This window comes from Periophthalmus magnuspinnatus, chromosome 6 (genome assembly GCF_009829125.3).
Source record: "Periophthalmus magnuspinnatus isolate fPerMag1 chromosome 6, fPerMag1.2.pri, whole genome shotgun sequence".
NCBI classification, from domain to species: domain Eukaryota; kingdom Metazoa; phylum Chordata; class Actinopteri; order Gobiiformes; family Gobiidae; genus Periophthalmus; species Periophthalmus magnuspinnatus.
Genome location: NC_047131.1, coordinates 23,045,649 through 23,067,023, shown reverse-complemented (window position 1 = coordinate 23,067,023; position 21,375 = coordinate 23,045,649). Strand labels below are relative to the sequence as shown.

Genomic DNA, 21,375 nt, shown 5'->3' with positions numbered 1-21,375 from the left:
TATAGTTTGGTTTCGTGAGCTACTTTGCCTTTAATGATGAAATAGTGTGCCAAAGCAATGAATATAATCAAGTGTAATCTGGTTTTATTCTGCTGTGGGCTGGGCTGGTTAGACTGTGGAGGTGATAAATGGCTTGAGTGTACTCCAGCGGAGCCCCCTCCTGGCCAATCAGGAGAGTGCAGTAGTTTCGACACCACCCCCCAGCGGCCGCACAGGCGCACTGAGCTTCACTGCCATTTTGTGCACAGAATACTCTCCTAAAGCGGGAGAAGGATTAAAACTAACTGCGGAGAGCCTCGCATCTGTTCCGGACACCCAAACTTTTTGGTACTGTAGCCACACTTTCATCTACGGGCGGTCGGAACAACAACCACCGACAAGAGGTAAAGTGTCACTACTTTGGTGGAAGCAATGGGGAGTTTGCAGGATCTTTAATCGGCCTCTAGGTGTCATGATGGGGCTCTAGGTCCGGGGAGCCCGCCGAGGAGTGTTTGTCTCCCTCTATCGTTTTCGAAAAAGCGGCCGAAATATGTAGAAATGCACCGAAGTTGAAAAGTATATGCATAAATACAAAACTTTCGCACACAGATTGCAGAAAACGACAGAGTAAATGTTACGGATTCCTTTAAGAATATGAGTAGCGACTTTAGGCCACGGCGTCCTGTCTGTGTCCCTTTGTTTCCCCTTTTTAAACCGCGACGTTGCGAAAACAGCGCGGCTTGTGGCTAATGCTAGTAGCAAATGGAAACTTTACCCATAACGCAGACTTTAGCACTGGATCGGCCCAAATATGCAGTTTTAAAATATGCTGCGTTAAATGTGAAATTCCTAACGCCAATACGGGCAATACTTCGCGTATTAACCAACAGCTAAGCTAGTTGGTTGTAGATTCAACTCGATGAAGCTAATGGCTAACTAGTGCCACAGGCCTTCCCCCACCCCTCCACGCGGCTGGGCAAGTGTCCCGTTTGAATACTCTGCTCTGAATTAGGTGTCAACAGCATAAATAGCATATTAAGCGAAGTCCTATGGTTTAAAACATCGATTCAAATGTCCAAGACCAAGTCCATATCGGATATAAATCACCGTTTGCCACAAAATTGCATTCTCAGTGGAGTAGGCCGCTTATTCGCAGTTAGGATGACGAGGCGTTTGTAACAAAATGGACGCGTCGATCAAAGCGTCTAAAACGTGTTCAGATTCTTCCCAAATTCGACAGCGAAGGTCCTTCTCTCCCATGTATTTCCCAGCGCCTCAGTTCGGATTGTGGTTGAACCAGAGAAGAGCTGGAGACATATGCCACTGCAAAGAGCTCCCTCTACGACTCAGCTCATGGAGCTACAATAACACCGCGAACACACGGCCATCAAGCGGCCGCATCTTGAGCAGCATTTATTTTCTGCATGTACAGTGTTTTTGTTGACTGATGTAGAAGTTTCAGACCTAACAATCTAAACAATGAAATGGGACAAAAGACCAGTGTAGGAAATTAAACATATACATACCACTTTTACATAGTATACTTATTATTTTTCAATGCAAATTTCCACATGTACAAGTACTACAACAATAAGAATAAACTTACGAATCACAGTTCCATCAAATGTCACATTTCAAGCCAATCTTTTAAAGTTAGTTTATTGTATTCGGGGTTCAAAAGTAAATTAGTGTCCCCAAACTGCCTCAAACTATGCTGAAAGTATTTAAAAAGTTGTAACAGTTGATTGCTATTGACCAAACATTTTTACTTTTAAATTCCAAGGTGGGATTTGTTTGTTCTGTGCTCTATAGGAGTTGCTGGGTTGCTCAGTTTGTTAGATGCTAACATTGTAATAATTGTCATCTCAATTCTGTACACAGCCGACATGGACCAAGCAACAGGAGTTGATCCTTCTGTTCAGGCAGTCCACAGTCAGGATGCAATTGTGGCTGACCTCCTCCAACAGGCAGCAGAAGCTGGAGGTGTAGTTGTTGATGGCCAGGCTGGTGTCGTTCTGGACCAAGGTTAAAATTTACAAATTTTTACATTCATGGATCAGTTCATCATGAACCTAAACATGAATGTTTTTGCGTTCAGGTCAAGGAATGGTTGAAACCACAACAGTTGCTGTTGATGGTGGAGGTAGTGTTCAAATGATGGTTATGGACTCTCTAGATCCGGCACTGCTGCAGATGAAGACTGAGGTATGCTCACTTATTCTTCAGGTGTATTGTACAGGTTGGGTGATCATCAAGTTGACAGGACAGGAGCAATAATCTGAGAGAAATGTAACATTCATGGTTTGTCTATTCTGATTGTCTTTTACCTTCCAGGTAATGGAGGGTGCAGTTGGAGGAGCTTCAGCTGGTGCTGCTCACCAAGCAACAGTTACAACTGTGGACCAAACTCAGATCATCACACTACAGGTAAAACACCTTTTTTGTAAACACACAAACAATCTTAAAACAGTACTGAAAACTGACAAATTGTGTCAATTTGCAAAAAAATCAGGTTGTGAATGTGGAGGAACAAGCTGCACTGGGTCTTGGGGAGCTCCAGTTGGTACAGGTGCCTGTTTCAGCCACTACAGTTGAGGCACTGCAGCAAGGCACCCTTGTGGATGCCTCTGCCATCCAAAAGGACCCAGTCATTTGCCACACTTTGCCTCTGCCTGAAGGCTTTCAGGTATGCAAGTTTATCAAGTTTACATAGGCATAAAGGATAACACATTTTGAATGTTTGTTTTCTAAAACAATTAATTTTGCATTTACAGTTATCAGTCACATATTAGTTGTTACAGCCCTATAAATAACACCTTTGCACCCCTATCACTACATGTGTGCTGAAACAGGTGGTTAAAGTTGGTGCTAATGGTGAAGTGGAGACCGTGGACCAAGATGAGGAGGAGGGTGAGGGCCAGCCAGATGATGAAGGTGAAGAGAATCAGTTTGAAGAAATGATGGGTGCACCAGTTGAGCCCTCAGCTGAAGATCAAGCGTGGGCTAAGGATCCTGATTACCAGCCCACCACTGGAAGTGTCAAGAAAGTCAAAAAGGTACAATATTGTAAACATATATTTATATGACATCTGTGAGTTAACTGTTATTTATCCTAATTAAATTTGTGATAAAGGGTAAGAAAAGCCGCTTGCGATATGCAGAAGGAGACAAAGACATGGATGTCAGTGTTTACGACTTTGAAGAGGAGCAGCAGGAAGGGCTTTTGTCAGAGGTCAATGCAGAGAAAGTTGTAGGCAATATGAAGCCACCCAAACCTACCAAAATCAAAAAGAAAGGTATGTTGTTTTAAATACCTGCATCATTATGGTATGTTGTTTTAAATACCCACATCATCACATCGATTTAATTCCTGTTGTTTTGTAGGAGTGAAAAAGACGTTTCAGTGTGAGTTGTGCAGTTACACCTGTCCACGTCGCTCCAACTTGGATCGGCACATGAAGAGCCACACTGATGAGAGGCCTCACAAATGTCATCTGTGTGGAAGAGCCTTTCGGACAGTGACTCTCCTGAGGAACCATCTCAACACACACACTGGTCAGTACAGATGGGGGACCCTTTAATAGAAAAGTAATACTGTACAAATTACTTACAGCCGTGTCATTGTAATATATCAACATACAAACTCCAGTTACAATAAATGATTGCCTCAAGTTAAAAGGCATTTATTTGTCTACTATAATGAGCTTGTAAAACCGATTGATGTAACCATCTGATTTGGCTGTAAAAGTAACCCTGTTCTCCTGTGCCTGTAGGAACTCGCCCACATAAATGCACAGACTGTGATATGGCCTTTGTGACCAGTGGAGAATTGGTTCGCCATCGCCGCTATAAACACACACACGAAAAGCCCTTCAAATGCTCCATGTGTGACTATGCGAGTGTGGAGGTATGATGAAAACTAAATTATACTATACAACTTTGGCAATGTGTGAAAGCTACAAATATGTAATGGTTTGAAATGACTGCACAGGTGAGTAAGTTGAAACGCCACATTCGCTCTCACACCGGAGAGCGTCCATTCCAGTGCAGCCTTTGCAGTTATGCCAGCAGAGATACCTATAAACTAAAGAGGCATATGAGAACACACTCAGGTAAATTATCTTTTATTGTACATTAGCTTATCATAATGACACTTGTATAATATGAACGTCTTTTTGTTCAGGCGAGAAACCATATGAGTGCTACATCTGCCATGCACGCTTTACCCAGAGTGGAACTATGAAGATGCACATTCTCCAGAAGCACACAGAGAATGTTGCCAAGTTTCACTGTCCCCATTGCGACACTGTTATCGCCAGGAAAAGTGACTTGGGTATGCTACATTTTGTACTCCTCTTTTAATCCATGAGCAATAATTAGTATAACGATTGAGCCATTCTGTGCATTATGTTTTAACTTTCATTTTTATGCACCAAGGTGTCCATCTTCGTAAGCAGCACTCATTCATTGAAACAGGAAAAAAGTGCCGCTACTGTGAGGCTGTGTTTCATGAGCGCTATGCTCTGATTCAGCATCAGAAGTCACACAAAAATGAGAAGAGATTTAAATGTGACATGTGTGACTACTGCTGTCGCCAGGTAATGGCCTGTCGCCTGTTGCATTTAAGTTTTGGGAATAGTGTGGTGTGCATGTATTTATATAATCGTATTTGTGTTGTCAGGAGCGTCATATGGTGATGCATCGTCGTACTCATACAGGAGAAAAACCCTTTGCCTGCAGCCAATGTGAGAAGACCTTCAGGCAGAAACAGCTGCTGGACATGCACTTCAAGCGGTACCATGATCCCAACTTTGTCCCCACCGCGTTTGTGTGCCCCAAGTGCAGCAAGACATTTACTCGCAGGGTAATGATGTTTCTTTATGTTTCAGCATAAAAAATCTCTGAAAGCTATGCACACTATGTTCTAGTTTGATAAAGTCTAGAACAAATACCTATATTACCAAATGTTTTTAATATGTAGTTGGTGATCAGATATTACACAGTGGACCTTTATGTTTACAGATTGGCATTCACTGCAATTGCTCATGTTGTAATCTGTTTGAATAAAAAATGCAATTGTACTTTAACAGAATACCATGTCTCGTCATGCTGAAAACTGCAATGGTGAAGCAGAGGAGGGGGAAAATGGAGCTGCTACCCCAAGAAGAGGAAGGAGAGGCAGAAAGAGAAAGATGAGGAGCAGGAAAGATGATGACAGCGGTGGGTTAGGTCTTATATTTTCATGCAAAGACATTTGAGTGTGTGCTGTGTTTGACACTGAGTTTGTTTCACTAAAGAGGATGAAGACCAAGTGGAACTGGATGAAGAAGAGGAGGATGAAGACGAGCTCCCTGATGAGGAGTCCACGCTGCTCCAGGATGAGGATGAGGCTGAGGGATTAGACCTAGACCAGGCCCCAGCCATTGTCCCAGTGCCAGCTCCGGAGGAACCACCAGTGAAAAGGAAACGCGGAAGGCCCCCAAAGAATCCTCCTAAGACCCCAACACAGAGCCATGCTACACCAAAGGGTAAAAACTCATCTGATCAACAGACTTTACTTGATAATCTGTGAGTCTAGTGTGCGACTTAGCCCTTCAAATATAATACATTATTTATACTAGAAGTATTACTACATTTGTCTATTCACTACAACTGAGACCTTGTTGTGATCCTGTGTGTGTATTAGTACTGTGTATTGTAACAATCTGTCAATGAAATGTACTAATACTTCACTTTTTATACTCACTGTATTTTGCAGCAGCAGCCATTATCCAGGTGGAGGATGAAAGCACTGGAGCTGTGGAGAACATCATAGTGAAGAAGGAGGAGGGCGATGGTTCAGAGGTGACCCCAAACGAACAGGGTGTGGCTTTGACAGTGGAGGCCGTAGGGCTGGACACCGACGCCACAGAAACGGTTGAGCTGAGTTTGAACGAAGGCACGACTGCTGCCAACGGCGACCTGACTCCAGAGATGATCCTCAGCATGATGGACCGGTGAAAACATCAGTGCAGGCAAAAGACTGAAGTTTATGCTTGCTGACATGTCATGTACACTTTGTTGCTTTTTCCTTCTTATGAGGCCCAGTTTTTATCCCAAATGTATATCTGTATGCAGGAGTGGAGAAAGACGTATTTTTACTGTGTTTTAGTTCCTTTTCTTTATCAGTTTTTGGATAATTGACAGATAAAAAAAGAGAAGAATGCTACTAATAATGTTGCTAAAACTGGATGTTAAAACCAGAAGGTGCATGAACAAAAATCTCAAAATATCCTTGCATCACATTTGCAACATAGTTTTAAAATACCCTGCAACTGTCTTTATAAATGAGATTCAAAAAGCTTATTTTTGTACAAGGCTACATATAATGTTTATTTTTCCCTTACGCTACAAGCTACAAAATTGTAGTTCCAGCTGATTATGGCAGATTACTGAATTTACAAGTTTGTCTTTAAAAATACAATGGTCCATGGTGGAAATCTAAAATCTTATTAAATAATTTGTGTTTATTTATCTAAAAATCTAAAATCTTGTAAAAAAAAAAAAAAACAGTGGTTTGGGACTCACTGGTCATATGTGTTTGTTCCCAAAGTCTGTGAAGAAAAAGACTTAAAATGTTTGCATAATTTGACCAGCCATATTGGGCTCTACTGTACTACAAAATGTGTGTAGTTGTGCTTCGTATCCTTTTATTTTGTTGAAACTCTCACCTTTTGAATCCCACCAACAAAAGTTTTGTTCACAATAATATTGTTTTGTTTTTTGAATGCAAACCTTATTTTAGTCTACTTCTGTTCATTTGAATCTGAGGCGAGGTGTAGTGTGTGCATGTTCAATTCAGTTTCAAAACATTTGTTTATGCTGTCTTTAAACATTTTTGGGCACAGTTATAACGTACATAGATCATGTGATAAAAATGTAATGATTTGAACATTCCACCTAATTAAACCAATAACCAATAATGTGTACACTTTTTTTTTTCCTTTTTTATTGAGTAATGTTTTGATTTAAGGGTTTATAGATTATATTGCTTGCTAAGCTTTGGTACTTCACATGCACCTGTAATTACTTTGGTTTTTTTTTTATGTTGATTTGTTTGTTGGCAGTTTGAAAAAAAAAGTTTTGTTTGTTTTGTTTTTTCTTTGCCACACATCAATAAATCTGGTCTGAGGGTTGTCTTGTTGAATGTTGCTAAAGGTAGAAGCAGACATACATTAAAGCACTGTTTTCATCCTTCCAACAAGTCTTTTTTCAGTAGTGTTTTTATTTCATAAATGCCGTACGTTGTATTTTGCAGAACTACATTATTGTGAATAGGATGTTATGGGCAACCGAGTTCCCAAATTATCACTTGTGTGCAGCAAATGTTCCTGTTTACTGCCCAAGGTCCTGAGAGAGGCAAAGGAACTGGCGGGTGAGGGTGTGGCCTCCTGTTGTCAATAGCAACCCCTCTGTCAGTCAAGGCCATTGGTCCCTCCCTCTCCATCCCCTGGAGGCAGTGGAGGGATGGGGGTGGTGCCTGTGGATGCTGCAGAGAGGATCACCCCCTTTGCTCCATCTCCGGACTAGCTGCTGCTGAGGAGGAGGCTGTTGGCCGCTGAGGTTTACCCGATCTAGAGGCTCCGTTTCCCGGGCGGCTGGACTGGCCTCTGCCCCTCCCCCAGCTCTGGATCCTCCGCATCTCCCATGGAGCCTCTACCCACACAGGGACAGACGCTGAGGCACTACACCGCCCTCAGACCGCGGCCACGGCGCACACGCACACAGCCCCCCTCATCCAGGCCCCAGGTAACAGAGCTAACCTACAAACACACGCCAGTCGATACTCACGCTTTCAAATCTGTAACTCAGGAAGTAGAGCGTGTACAATCATAAAGAGACCAATACAGGACAATATGGCTAACCACAATTTGCAGGGTAAGCTGTAAGGATGCTCGGATTCAGATACACGATGTGATGGGTGAGAGATGGGTGGTGATGCTGTGATGGTGGAGAGATAAGGTCTGAGTATATGTAGTGCAGGGGCCATTTTTTTTATTTGCCACATATATTTGTGCTGTCATGTGCTGTGTAGTAATGTGTGAGCTAGATTGCTGTATGTTCATTTTGGGAGGGGTGTTCCCCAGGTTGTTCCCAGATCTCAGCAACCCCCACCTTATGTCCCTGTATTGGGAATACTTTCATTAACTCAATTATTCATGTTTTAGCCATAAGGATATAGTCTACAGTTAAAGGGAAATGAAATTATGTCTAAAAATTGACCTGATGTTTGTTACTTGAATTACTTTGCCAATATCGTCTCACATCTTTTATGCACCTAATGTATAAAATTAACACTTAGTTTAACCCTCAAAATCCAAACTATTATAGCTGTGCCACCTTAGCAACCCATTTTTGCCTTGGGTTTTCTAACTTCAAAGTACCAGAGCTAATGCACTGATACCATGTTCGGTGTCCAAAAATTAGACCTTGCATCTGATTGTACTTTGGAGGACATCTGTTTGGCTTCATTAACCTAATGTTTGCTATTCTCATTCTTGTCAAATTCAAGCTATTGTACCACTATAACAGGGAGCATATGACGATCCCAGCACACCAAACTGTATAGTAAAGGTGCCCAATCATCACTTTGCTTATAAATTTCCTTGTGTTAGCTTAATGAGCTTGCAACAACAGAACACCAGCTCTCTTAACTTAGGTTCTTAACACACTATGAAACTATGCGTTGTTACTTGGCTGAGTTGGAATTTTGTAATTAAACCTGTTATTTTTGTTGCAGGACGTAAAGGCAGAGGCAGAAAATGAAGCCAGTGAGGGCATGGGCAGAGTGGATGAGGGAGTTGAGGAGTTCTTTACCAAGAAAATAATTCCTGACTATGCACTGTGAGTAACACTCGCATACATTTATCATATTAGGAGCCTATGCAAGTGTAATGCAGATTAAAGTGGAGTGTGTTCATTTTAATTTAACATTTAAAATAGCCTATCTAGCACAATGCTATTCTAGTTCTCAGTCTTATATGTGTGTGACTGTTACATTATAACCCTTTAATACTTGCAAGTGATTGTATTGAGTGGAGTATCAGTTAGGCTTTTGAAACATGTCCCATTATTTATTTTTACCACATCCTAAACAAAAGCATTTCAGAGAAAATGTGTTCTCCATTCATCTGAGGATTTTAGCTGTTAACTTATGCATGTTAGTTGATTATGTGTTGTTATCTCATCAAAATTATCCAGTACTCTTCTGATCAATATTTTTGACACTTTTGTGCATGTAATCATAGTGTTTCAAAGCTCTGCTCTGGGCTCTCAGTTTCTCCCTACTGTCTCCTGGTTCATGAATCATGGCTACAATCGGACTCCTTACTGAAATTATCATATTGAACGTGGCTATTGATGTCACACAATGCTCTATCTTTGAAATATGTCCTTTTAGTCTGTCCTGTGAGACCTACGTCATTGCTTTGAAAACTGTAAATAACATTGTTCAGACCAGTTTTTAGACACAACTCCATTCTATTCATAAGCACACAGAGATTTCACCTCAGTGTCAGTTATGCATTATTTGAGATCATAATAAACTTCAGCTGATTACCCCGTAAACACATAAGTCTCTGTGTGCTGTTTGCATGAACTTCATCTGGATTAAGCATGTGTGTGTGACGTAGCAGTAGTTGTGGTACTGAGTGTCTCTTGTTTTTGTTGCTCTTTCTGCTGTCTCCCTGCTGCAGAAAAGGCCGGTGGGAGGAGTCAAACCCTGCCCAAGCCACTCCCTCAGAGTCCAGCTCCACCTCCTTAGCCCCATTACCCCTTTCCCCCTCCTCAGACAGTGTCCCCTCCTGCCCCGAGAGCACCACGGTGTCCTCTGCCCCTGACCCGTCCACTGACACTCAGTCTGTCACACCCACAGATGACATCCCTCCCACACTCTCCAGCCCACCCTCTTCTCTCCCCCTGTCCAACACTAACACTACCAACACATCCACTGCTCCCAAAAACATTAAGAAAAAGTTTGGTGACTTTTTTGCCTTCAAGAGGGCCCGTGCAGGCAAGGCTGCCAAAGCTGGTGGGGGGGAGGGAGGTGGGGAGTCAGTGAAGGTCAAAAGGACCTCCATTGCTGACCTGATTCGGCCCCTGCGTGAGGCCAAGGACAGGGAGAGAGAACGGTATAAGGAGAGAGGGGCCAAATCAGTGGACGATGTTAATGTTTGTAATGATGCCGCCATCACAGAAGGAAGTGCTGCCGTGGGGATGCGTCTAGCAGGCGAAGGGATGGATGTGCTGATGCCTGTCAAGACATTGACCATTACAACACCTTCCAATGAGAGCGCCCCTACCCACCCCACGACCCCTGTCCCCTCTGCTCTCACACACACGGACCACACAGACGCAACAGTCAGTCAGCCTGATCACCCCCCTGAGATCAGGCCTGAGGGCACAGACCAGGGGGACACCAAAACCTCAGTGGAGAGGGCATTAAGGACCAAGCGGTCTCTGCGAGAGGGCAAGAGCCAGAGTCTGATCCTGCTGACTGGGGACGAGGACAGAGCACACAAAAAGGTCAGTGGACACCAAATACACAGCTATTTATGTAGTGTTGCAGCCCACAGAACCTGCCTTTGTAGGACAATCGTTCAAAGATTCAAAGATTTTTTTTATATGATGTTTTGCTCATTTGGTCAGTGTACAATTATTTATTGATTGTAAAATAGTTTTCATGTGTCTATGCAGAAAAATGCACAGGAAAGCACCAGTAGTTTTGAACAGCGGCTTCAGGTGATGCTACACAGAATAAGTGTTGGAAGAAGCCCACCCCCAGACACTAAGATGAACCAGGTACATGCGACATGGGTCACAGACTAAATCAAAGATTGCATGGGCATTAACAGCATTAGTAGCATAATCAGTATAATTTAGAGTGATCTCACCTCTAATAGCCTCAGATATTTTGCTTGCTTGTTGTTGTCTAGATGAGCCAATGGTAATGTCCATCTCTGTCATTATTTCTGATGGACATGTGTATGTGGTATCTGTATCTCTGGCAGTCATAGGAGTAGTTCTTTTCTGCATTCATCTGTCACACCTAAACCTTAATTACCTTATTTTATTTAATTAAAATGGACCATGTAGGTCATATAGTGGCCCAGAATTAGACCTACTGTAACTAAAGGTCACTGATACAAAGCAGCATGTTCATTATTTCAAACATAGGTGACTTTCAGCTCTTCCCTGTTTGCCATTACGTTAAACCAGACATTAAGCAATGTCCAGTTGTTACTATAACAGTTTGTTTCTATTTATAGAATAAAGAAGATGAGCTAAGAAAGGCTAACTCTGAAGGTAACATGTATATTTTGGCCTAAATCAACAAGTAAAATAGTTGTGTACAATATCAGAGGTATTAATTACATTTAATTTGACAATTTTGACCATTTCTTGCCACCGTGCAATTTGTACGGATTTGTATTGTATTTTAGATAACTGCATATATCATTGTTCTGCAGGTGCAATTTTGGACAAACCTGATAGCCCTTCTTATGTCAAGCCAAGAACTATGTCCACCTCAGCAGGTAATAGAGAGAAAGAATACATTTAATATAGTTGTAAAAAATAAACTAGTATTACCGCTCCAAGTTTTATTTTAGTCTAAAAAAGATTATAACTATTCACAGCTGAGCGGAGAGATCCTAAGAAAGTTGCCGACCCTGTGAGACCTTTGCTCCATCCCAAACCGCCTGTCCCAGAGCGCCCTGTGTTGCCTAAACCTCCTGTGAGTGCAAAGCCCATTTTGCCAGTCCCTGCTGCTGCTGCAGGAGGTTCCGTCAAAATCAGATCTCTCTCTGAAGATGGCAAAGCTGCAGACAGTCCAGCGCAGGTAACAGTGATGAGATAATTTGCTTGATAATTGCATTTTAGCACACAGACAGACACAAGAAGGATTTCTGTACGAAGACAGACAGGATTGTCTCAATGTTGATGAATAAAATTCTTGTGTTATGCCTTTAATTTTAAATACATCTTTATGTTTTTATTACAGTTATTTTCTTTTCTAGTTTAAATGATATGTCTTCTTTAGAGTGAAAACCAGGAGAGCACCAGGGGGCCACCTCCAGCCACACTTCCCAAGACTGAGCTTTTTTCTCCAGCTTTACGAAAGATTCCCAGTGCAGTAGAGCGCTCCGAAAAAGCACAGTCTGTAACTGATGGTATGACAAATTATGCAATGGTTTAGTTAAACCAATGTACATTTTTTGTCATGATACAGAAGGTAAGAATGGTTTGCATTTTTTCTTGCAGAAAGTCTGCCTAAGCCAAGGCCACATTTAAAGCCACCTATCCAACGCAGAGCAGTGTCGGCCCATGAGGATACACTGGCCATGACGCAAGGTATTGATGTGGGCATTTCTAGATCATATCTAGATCATCCCTGAAAATACTCATACTTTGGAATTGTAATACCTGTACTGATCAGTACAAATGATTACAACAATACAATTTATGACCCTTTTATCTGTCCACGGCTGTCTCAAATTTAGCTTTTCTTCAACTTAAAAATTCTGGACAGACATTAATACGTATACGTATCATTCATACGTATGTAACGTGTATGATTATTGTACAATTAATTGTTTTGAGAACACATTTTTTTTCCAGAGCTTAAGGCAGTGCTTCAGAGGTCACCAATTCGTTTATGTGGCAACAAAGGAGAGCTCCCCACCTGCATTGAAGACAGTACAGCTGGAGAAGAAGCCCAAAGCCCACAAGATGGTACAACATTTTAATGATTACTTTTTCTTATTTTTAGTGTTGCGCCTTTAAAAACACTGTAAAGGCTAATAAATTTTACTATGATGGAAGTATAAAATATAAAAGTACCAGCACTGCATTTTTAAGTGTGTAGTTTTGCAGTTTCTGTGTTGCCACCTCTCTTGGTGTAATGTAGGTGGAAACAGAGAGTGTAAAAAAAGAACACCCTCTGTTTTTTTTTTTTTTCTCTTTTTTTACAGTCACATAGTTTGCAAAAACCAACAACAATGTTACAGTTGTTTAATGGAAATCTGTATGTATTGCAATCCTATTCATTTATCGAAATTTGGGGACAGGTATATACTGGCTTATATATTTTGCCAGTTCATTGGTTTTCTATGCTCATAATATTTAATTATGAACCAATGTTTGTTTTTCTTTTTGTTTTTTGTTATTTCCCTTTTACTTCAGATTCAGAAAAGCAGGAATGTGAAAGAGAACAAACTGGAGTTGGAGCTAAGCCCAAATCCCAAGAAAGAGAAGATTCAAGTTGTGTGTCCTCTGCAACTCAGGGCCAAAAAGAGAAATCCAAACTGCCGCACACGCCGGTTAGCCCTCCACCACAAGATAAGAGTCCTACCCCTGCACTATCAAAGACTGCTGAAAAACTGCAAAAATACCCACAATCGCAAGAAAAACTCTCAATCTTAGCTTCATCTGAAATCTCAAAAGGTGCTCATGTATCTCCGCAATCGGATGCAAAGAAGAGTCCCAGCATGCCTACAGGAGGAAAAGAAAGACAAGCTGAGGATGTTTCAAAACAGCATACATCAAATTCAGCTTCTGATCTTTGAGGAAAAGAGAAGAATAGAAAAGACTCAAGATGCGCTGTGGTACCATGCATGACCACAGGGAGGCGTCACAGGGTCCAACTTACAGTAAGTCCTCCCTGGCCACTGTGTCTTGCTAAAGTGTCCTTAAATCGGCACTAAAATCATGCAGGTTGGAAATGGATAGGTGTTGCAATGTTCTTTCAGAAAGTCTCAGGATAAAATATAAGTGTAGTCTGGAAGGTAATATCAAATGTGAGAAACTACTTATTCAAATATACAAGCCTGACTTTGGAGCAATGGTCAGGTCATCAGCTGACTTCCACATTCTTGTTGAAGAGCTATACCGGTTGGTCAATACCAGAGAGTTACAATACCACTATATTTTAAGACAGCTTATTTATATTAGGGTATGTGTGCATCACTGATTGCAAAAAGGACTTGAACAATAATGCACTTAGCGAGTTTTGTGTGAATTATTTCTCTGATTTAATCCTGTGCATTTTTTGTCTGTGCCATTAGCAGCTAGCAGTGTTTCCTCCTAGCCTTATTTAATACGTGATTTGGCCTTATTGATTGGTGATCATTCATATTTACAGAATAAAATATAAATGCCACATTTTAATGCAACCTCTTAATATCAAACATTATTTTGGTATTGATTCAATATAATATCCTATTTATACGTGAAGCTTACATACAGTTGAGAATTTTATATCTGCTTGGCATCACCCTATTTAGATGCTTGTTTTCAATGTTGGGAATGTGAGAACTACTAGATCCTACAATTTTTAAGTACTGTATTTCAAACCTCAATTTTATATTTGTTGAATATTTGTTTGAATTTCCACATTTTTTATTGATCATTATTTTCCAATAATCAGTTCAGCGGTTCATCTTACCTCATTGCCTCATTTGTGTTTTGATAACTAGAGTGAATGTGCCAAAATACCCAACTTTTCAGTTTCTTAATTCAGAGGTCATCATAAAAGAAGTCTCTCTTATAGCATGAAGTGATCCACATACATTTGCCTTGTGTTTTATGCCAGATGCCCTTCATGGTGCAACCTTCTTTACACATCCAGGAGTGGAATAGGCACAAAGGTGGCTGCACAATATCAAATATTTAGGATTTGGTCAGGACCAAGAGATCAGTCTGAGGTTCTGAATTTCAGAGTGTATGTGTGGCTGATGGTTCCAGACAGCACAAACAGTAATAACTTACAACAGAAGAGTTTGTTTGCCTTAGCAGACGAGTGAGGAATTATTAATAATATTTTGGATACTATAAGTGTAGAGACATTTTGCAAACTCTTTTTAACATCTCATTTGAGTTGGTTATTTTATTGTATTTTACTTGAATTTATGGTTTCATTAAGCCTTCAAATGTCTGCATGTTTCTGCAAAATTTCTGTGAAAGCACATTCAAATCCATGCACCTTCAGTCGGTAGCACTCCAAATCAAATATAAGAGCAAATCTGAACAATATTTATTTTAACCGGAGGCATAAACTATATGAGAGGATAAAGTGTGAATATGTCTTCAGTCTATGAAACTCTCAGGGTGGTTGTGTGAAATGTATGGGTTTTGTAAGACCTCAGTTGTTGAGCCATTTTGAGAGCTAAGCCTCCGTGTCATCTTGAAGGAGATTTTTTTTTTCTACTGTTGTCATGTTTATCCTTGCCTTGCACGCACAAAATCTGTACAGACAAACACTACGTTATGAGCAGAGTTCAAATCTATAACTGTACATGTTTCAAATATTAAATTTTCTTGTCATAGTTCAGTGTTGGTTTTGTTGCATATTTTTATTCATTTTGAAGAAAAGAAATTTCATACATACATAGATTATTCATTTATTATTGTAACACATTTATAAGATTACAATAACAGAGACGTGATAAAGTTACTTGATTATTTAAAATATTTTTTCTAGTAACTTAGAAACAAAATGTAACTTTCACTTTGTAGTAAAAGAATAATATATATTTCTTGGAGATTTTGCAGAAGACAAACAAATAACAAACCTGTAACCCTGTAAAACCATTTTTCCTGATTTGCATCCATCTTGATTTTGAGGTTTTGGATGCAGTAAGCAGATGCAGCATCTGACAGTAGACAATAATCTCAGCATTTTACATTTATGATTAGTACAAGTTTAGTGTTTTAAAACAAGAATAACACAAACTGATAGGGTGAGTGCAACATAAAACCTAGATATTCCTGTCAGTTTTTAGACATTTGTTCTATGCCTCATCTTCATCTGAATTGTTTAGATTTTCTGCTTGTAACACAGGGTTGTTGGTCAGTCTGTGCAAATCGTCTGTGGTCAGTTCTTTCATATTCCCGTCCATATCAAGCTGCATTGGCTGAATTACACTGGACCTACAAACAATATAGGCTTAATCAAATGAAATGCATAACTTTTCAAATTGTTCGTAACATTTGGAAAAGGTGCCATGACAAACTATAAAAATGCACATTAGTTATCACCAACCTTGACAGTTTGTCAAACATTTGGACCAGTTTCATAGCTTCATATTCCTTTTGCTCCTCTGTCATTCCCTCCATTGGATCAGGCCTGTCCTCTTCCACCACTCCTGTGATTGGGTTTATACTGGAAAGAGGATGCAAAGGATGAATCAGTGAACTGAGAAATATTTCCCTGGTCTAAATGATTTGATCAACAATTCCCAAAACTTCAATTCTACATTTGAAAATTCTATAATAGTGCCACTGCTATGTTTTTGGTTTTTTTTTCTGTGGACTCCCCAAAAAAGCAGATGTTAATGAAAATTTGGTTGTTAAACTCACTGAAATGCTGCCACTTGTCCACTTTTCCTACCAGTGCTCAACTTGGAAGACAAATATTTACTTCCTGCATAATTTGTTACCATGATAACAGTTGCCATGGAGCAGAGAGAGAATAGTAGTTTTTCTTGACTGGTGAAGTGCAGATTATTTACCGCGCCTTGAACTCCTTGTACTCCTCTGTCTCTGAGTCTTCATCTTCAGAGTAAATGCCAGAGTCTCTGCCCCCCCTCAGCAGTCCTCTGGCAGCCAGTAGTCCTGCTGCGTTGCCATATCCAGTGTACTTAATGAACCTCGAGACTGGAGGAACATATTCAACAGCGATATAACTTCAGCAAAGGTCACTACTTTCCAGGTTTTACCACACTGTCACAATGCAGGGTTAGTTTGAATTACGTTGTTTTTATTAAATATTCATTATTTATATGCCATAGAAAACATCTTTTGCAGCTTACAAAGTGTTGTAATAGCAGCTTTTATCAAAAGTAAAATTAGACTGGTATCTTAAAAAGTTGTTTCTCTGTCATGCAATATTAGAACAGGAGAAACAGCTGAAATTGAAACAAGCTGAACCATTTTCCTCCAACTACTATTTTGAAATGTGTTGACATTATTAACAATAACAATAATGTTTAGATAAAACCCTTACCATTTTCTTTGCAGAGTACAAAGAGGAACTCAGCTGCACAGTCTTTGACGTCAGTGTCAATGTGAGTCATGAGTCGGACCAGTTTATTCCTCAGAGTGTTGCCCACCTCTGGTTTGTTCATCACGTCCCGCAGTGGAGGCAGCACCTGGCCCACACACACCACAAACCTCTTACATGAACAGTTTAGGCCTTGTTATTCATTGTTCGATTTGGTTCTAGTTCTGACCTTAGAACGTAAGAATTTTCTGGTTTCTCTATGGATGCGGGAACTTTCAGTTAATAAATTTAGAGAAGGAATAAGTGTTTCTTTCAGCTTGTGTCCCTACAAGACAAAAGAGAAAACCATTGCAACAATAAAAATAAAAATAAAAACACATTTGTTTTTATTAATAATGCTACTACCACAAAGATTTCCCTCTATTATTCTTGTCTACTGTCTAGTAAATTATACACTACTAGTTTGGACACACCTACTCAGTCAGTGTTTTGTTTCTTCTACAATTTAGATACACATGAAAAACATCAAATATATGATGCAAGATATATAGAATGAATTAGCATAGAAAACTTTTTTTTAATTCTATATTTATATGTTTTATATTACAATGTAAATAATCATGGAAATAAAAAAGAATATATATGTATATTTAGTTGATTAGTTAATCAACAAGACACAAAATAGCACACAAATCTTACCCGGTCTACCCTCCTCTCCATAAACTCTAGCAGCATGTGGACTGCATCCATGTTGACTCCCATGTACTCAATGGAATTGGGCTGTACTTTTGGCATCAACAGTACATCCAGGCAGGGCAATGGCAAATTACCCAGAAGGTTAATAGTGTGACTATGGTAAAAAAAAAAAAAGAAAAGAAAAGAAAAAAAGTTAAGGCTCAGTTAAATAGTAACAACAATTACTTTTTAATCTTATCTTATCTCAATTATAACCAAATTACCACTTTGCAGTTTTAAGTAGAGTGATGTGATCTGAAAATGTATTTATCCTATACTTCTACTTAGGTTTATTACTATGTATTTCAATATTTTTTATGACTCAACTGTACCTGTGGAACTCCTCTGTGAGTTGTTCACTTTCAGTGCGGCTCATTAGACAGTGTCTCAGGATCGCCCCCAAATGTCTATATTCAGCAGCTTCTTCCTTTACATATACAAACCACAATCTGACTAAGCACTGAGCATTTCATAACAACTCATAAAACATTAGACTAGCATCATTACCTCATCCACCTTATGTCTTTGCGTGTCAAAAGTAATATTGAAGAGGATTTTAAGTATTTCCATGCTTAGTTCGATCTGCTGCTGAGACAGAGGTGGTAGGTCCTCTGATGGTACACCTTCACAGCCCTTCCTGGCAGTCTCCAGTGAATCAGGCCAGCAAAGGTCCAGAGTAGCATCCAGTTGGTTCCCGAGCAGGCTGACTCCATGCAGCTCCTTAGCCAGCTGTGCTCGGACATCCACTCTCAGAGCCGTTAGCTGGAAGGTCAGTCGCAAGTCAAAGAAACGTACCTGGAAAACAAAAGAATACAAATGTAGATACTGTACATTGTAATTAAGTGTAAGTGAGTGATGACTGATTCAGAGCTCAATTTAAAACTACTGTCAACTTAACAGCTTACAACTACTCAACTAATTATTTACAGGTCTGGTTACCTCATATGTCCAGATGGGATCACGGCACTGTTTTAACCTTTCAGCCACACCTTTGATCAACTGTAGTTCGGCAGACACCACCTAACAAAATATTGGTTAGATGTTACCATATCAAAATAGACTGCAGCATTACATAATTATTGTGTTTCTGACCTGAGCTGTCTCATTGTAGAGTACAATGTTACAAATGGTCTTCAGTGCCTCCACAATCACCTCCAAGTCAGGATTTTCAGAAAGTGGACAAGTTTCCTCACCTTAAATATTGGAATTGTAAGTTTCCCTGGATATGTTTTTTTTTTAGCTTAAAGTATATTAAATTACCTTGTTTTGTTCCCTGCTCTCTCTGGTCTTCAGTGCTGGTACAACCCACAGCAATACCTGCATACCGGGCCAGTGTGGACATGGCAGAGCAGGTGATAAAAGGACCAAGGCACTTCTTGTCCCGTGACAGGATTCGGATGGTCTCCAGACAGGCCACCTGGCATGAAGGCTGCAGGTCCCCATTCAAAAAGCCCAGAACTAACTCACCTAGATGCTGGAAACATAACTTAATTAGTACAAACAGAAAAGTCCTCCTCACACCCCTTCCTGTTTAATCTGAATGGGGTCATAGTAGAACATGGTATAACTTCTCATATACCATACCTCTCTTTCCTGTCCATCTTCATTTTCAAATGTAAAGCAATGGGACATCTAGGTCAAACACAGAAAAACAATTTAAAATATAAAACCTTGATATTTTTACAATATTTGTTTTTTTATCCTAACAAGAAGAGAATGTGATGTGAGATGTAGAGTATGATACACCTGCTGGAATATTGATGCAAGGATGGGATGCAAGTAGGTGTGCATTTAAATATACAGTATAGGCAATAAACAATGAACTGCATGATGGACTGATTTAGCATGACAAGAGGTATGGCAAAGGGCATAAACCATTGTAAGTTAGCTTCTCTGATATGATGTCATGAGGAAATTATACCATTTAATTTCTTATGTAAGCTATAACAGCATGCAAATTGTCTCTTTACAGGAGCTCTTGGTAACCAGTATTTGAGTGGACCAAAGGATCATCTATTTGTGAACCACAGAATCTAATCCTATTTCGTCTAAGACTGTAGGACCAAAGACCAACCCTGGGGCTGCTATGATAATTTATTTTTGTAGACTGATGCAAGGTTCAAAACATAGACTGATATTATAACCTAAGACATAACCTATTTTGTGTGTGCCTAAAATATTCCAGATTGATTTTTCATTTATCTAGTTTAGGTTCCACTTTTCCCCACAATATTAGGGTATCAGTCTCTGCATCAACCTTTTGGAAAACAGCTAATGGCCTTATAGCCTATATTCATGCAGTGTTATGCTTATGAGCCTTGAGCGTTGTCTTGGCAGAGGATGCTTACCTGTGAGTTGAAGCTTTGTAGAGCAGTCAGAGCGCAATCTTGGTCTCCTGTCTCCAGCAGTTCAATAGCGCCTTTTAGATCCATCTTGATTTCCAAATAGTACGTATCTCCTTACGGGCCAGGCAATATCACAGCTAGTTTGTTTAGCACGCTGACTTGATGCAAAACCACTCTCTGGGCTTGTTTACCTGTGACATCATATGATCTCTCCTCAGCAGCAGCCGGCGAGGAGCGATTATCAAAGGATTAGGAAGACGCAAAACCAACGCTGTGTTCAAGTGACATGGGAAACTTTAAAATTCTTTGCTGCTGAAACGCAACATAATGGCTAATGTTTTGATTCGATTGGAAATGTATAATGGAGACATAAAGTATTATTCAGGTTTATAAAAACAAGACGTTGGTTTTGCAGATTTAGGCCTGATAAATGCTATAACTCGTCTAATGACTGTAAAAAGTCTTCAAGCTTATGGTTTTACAAGAATTTAAAGGCACATACTGAGGAAAAGCAACTTTGAATTGTAATCGAGAATTAGCTTACACGTCACACGTTAAGAGCTCTACTTTGTAAAATCTTGGATGCAGGCACATATAGCCTAAAGATAGACTATAAAATGTCAGGCTGTAGCCTACTTCACCACTTGTATTTAAATAAAATATAACCTATACAAGACTGCATACTTCTTTTCTCGTGTAATCAACAACTAATTGACAATAAGCAACTAATAATAACTGAATTCATTACTGCCTGGCTAGAAGCTCTCTAGCCAGGCAGTAATGAATTCTATGTGCAAATGTATATGTTTTGAAAACAGATTGAAACAAAATGAAAATATACTGTCTGTTCAAATGTAACAGTGAATTCAAATAGGAAAGGCGCTAAGTTTTGCATGAAGACTGTCACGCTAGTACGTAGCAGAGAGCTCTGTGCTGCTGTCAAATGCTGTAGCTTCAGCGGCTTCCGCAAATTGGGCGTTTCTGTTTCAGGGACAGAAGGTGCAAGCAGTGGTTACACGAGCATCTCAAGTGAACAAGAAAATTCACACACATCTGCTTTATAGATACATGGAAAAGATGAAATATAGATAATTTAGAGGCGATTGCAGAGAAACGGGATCATCTTTGACTGTAAACTCCGCTCTTCCGGGCCACTGAATAATAACATCCTCGGTGTACAGCTTTGAAATAGGATCTTACTTGACCAATCACGGCTAAGAGCTGGCTTGATTGATTGCACTGGGGGCCAATCACGATGCTGGGACTGTTTGACGGACA

At 40.0% G+C, this 21,375-nt stretch overlaps 3 protein-coding genes across 4 annotated transcripts; 2 read left to right on the top strand and 1 right to left on the bottom strand.

Annotated features, from left to right (window-relative positions):
* The first annotated feature begins 157 nt into the window (after positions 1–157).
* On the top strand, positions 158–7,218 carry ctcf (CCCTC-binding factor (zinc finger protein)). The gene is made up of 16 exons (XM_033968699.2): positions 158–383; positions 1,861–2,004; positions 2,078–2,184; positions 2,314–2,406; positions 2,492–2,665; positions 2,832–3,035; positions 3,113–3,275; positions 3,364–3,534; positions 3,753–3,886; positions 3,971–4,091; positions 4,163–4,312; positions 4,417–4,577; positions 4,661–4,843; positions 5,070–5,199; positions 5,277–5,507; positions 5,738–7,218. The coding sequence occupies exons 2-16, from the start codon at positions 1,866–1,868 to the stop codon at positions 5,977–5,979; spliced, it is 2,403 nt and encodes an 800-aa protein (XP_033824590.1). The 5' UTR covers positions 158–383; positions 1,861–1,865; the 3' UTR covers positions 5,980–7,218.
* Positions 7,219–7,532: 314 nt separating this feature from the next.
* carmil2 (capping protein regulator and myosin 1 linker 2) lies at positions 7,533–15,346 on the top strand. Its single transcript, XM_033968796.2, has 11 exons — positions 7,533–7,767; positions 8,759–8,862; positions 9,714–10,542; positions 10,714–10,818; positions 11,286–11,322; positions 11,487–11,552; positions 11,655–11,857; positions 12,059–12,188; positions 12,280–12,369; positions 12,637–12,750; positions 13,201–15,346. Exons 1-11 carry the CDS (start codon positions 7,666–7,668, stop codon positions 13,581–13,583), a joined length of 2,163 nt encoding a protein of 720 aa, XP_033824687.1. The 5' UTR covers positions 7,533–7,665; the 3' UTR covers positions 13,584–15,346.
* Positions 15,346–20,323, bottom strand: ric8a (RIC8 guanine nucleotide exchange factor A). 2 transcript variants are annotated; one of them, XM_033968767.2, is made up of 13 exons: positions 20,101–20,323; positions 19,337–19,384; positions 19,013–19,226; positions 18,845–18,945; positions 18,692–18,772; positions 18,260–18,547; positions 18,085–18,179; positions 17,717–17,867; positions 17,247–17,342; positions 17,021–17,165; positions 16,527–16,671; positions 16,058–16,177; positions 15,346–15,945 (listed from the first exon to the last, which is right to left on the bottom strand). In XM_033968767.2, exons 1-13 carry the CDS (start codon positions 20,182–20,184, stop codon positions 15,807–15,809), a joined length of 1,707 nt encoding a protein of 568 aa, XP_033824658.1. In that variant the 5' UTR covers positions 20,185–20,323; the 3' UTR covers positions 15,346–15,806. The 2 variants fall into 2 exon arrangements, with proteins under 2 accessions (XP_033824658.1, XP_055078509.1); XM_055222534.1 differs by having other exon boundaries at positions 15,650–15,945; positions 18,269–18,547; positions 20,101–20,294.
* Positions 20,324–21,375: the final 1,052 nt, after the last annotated feature.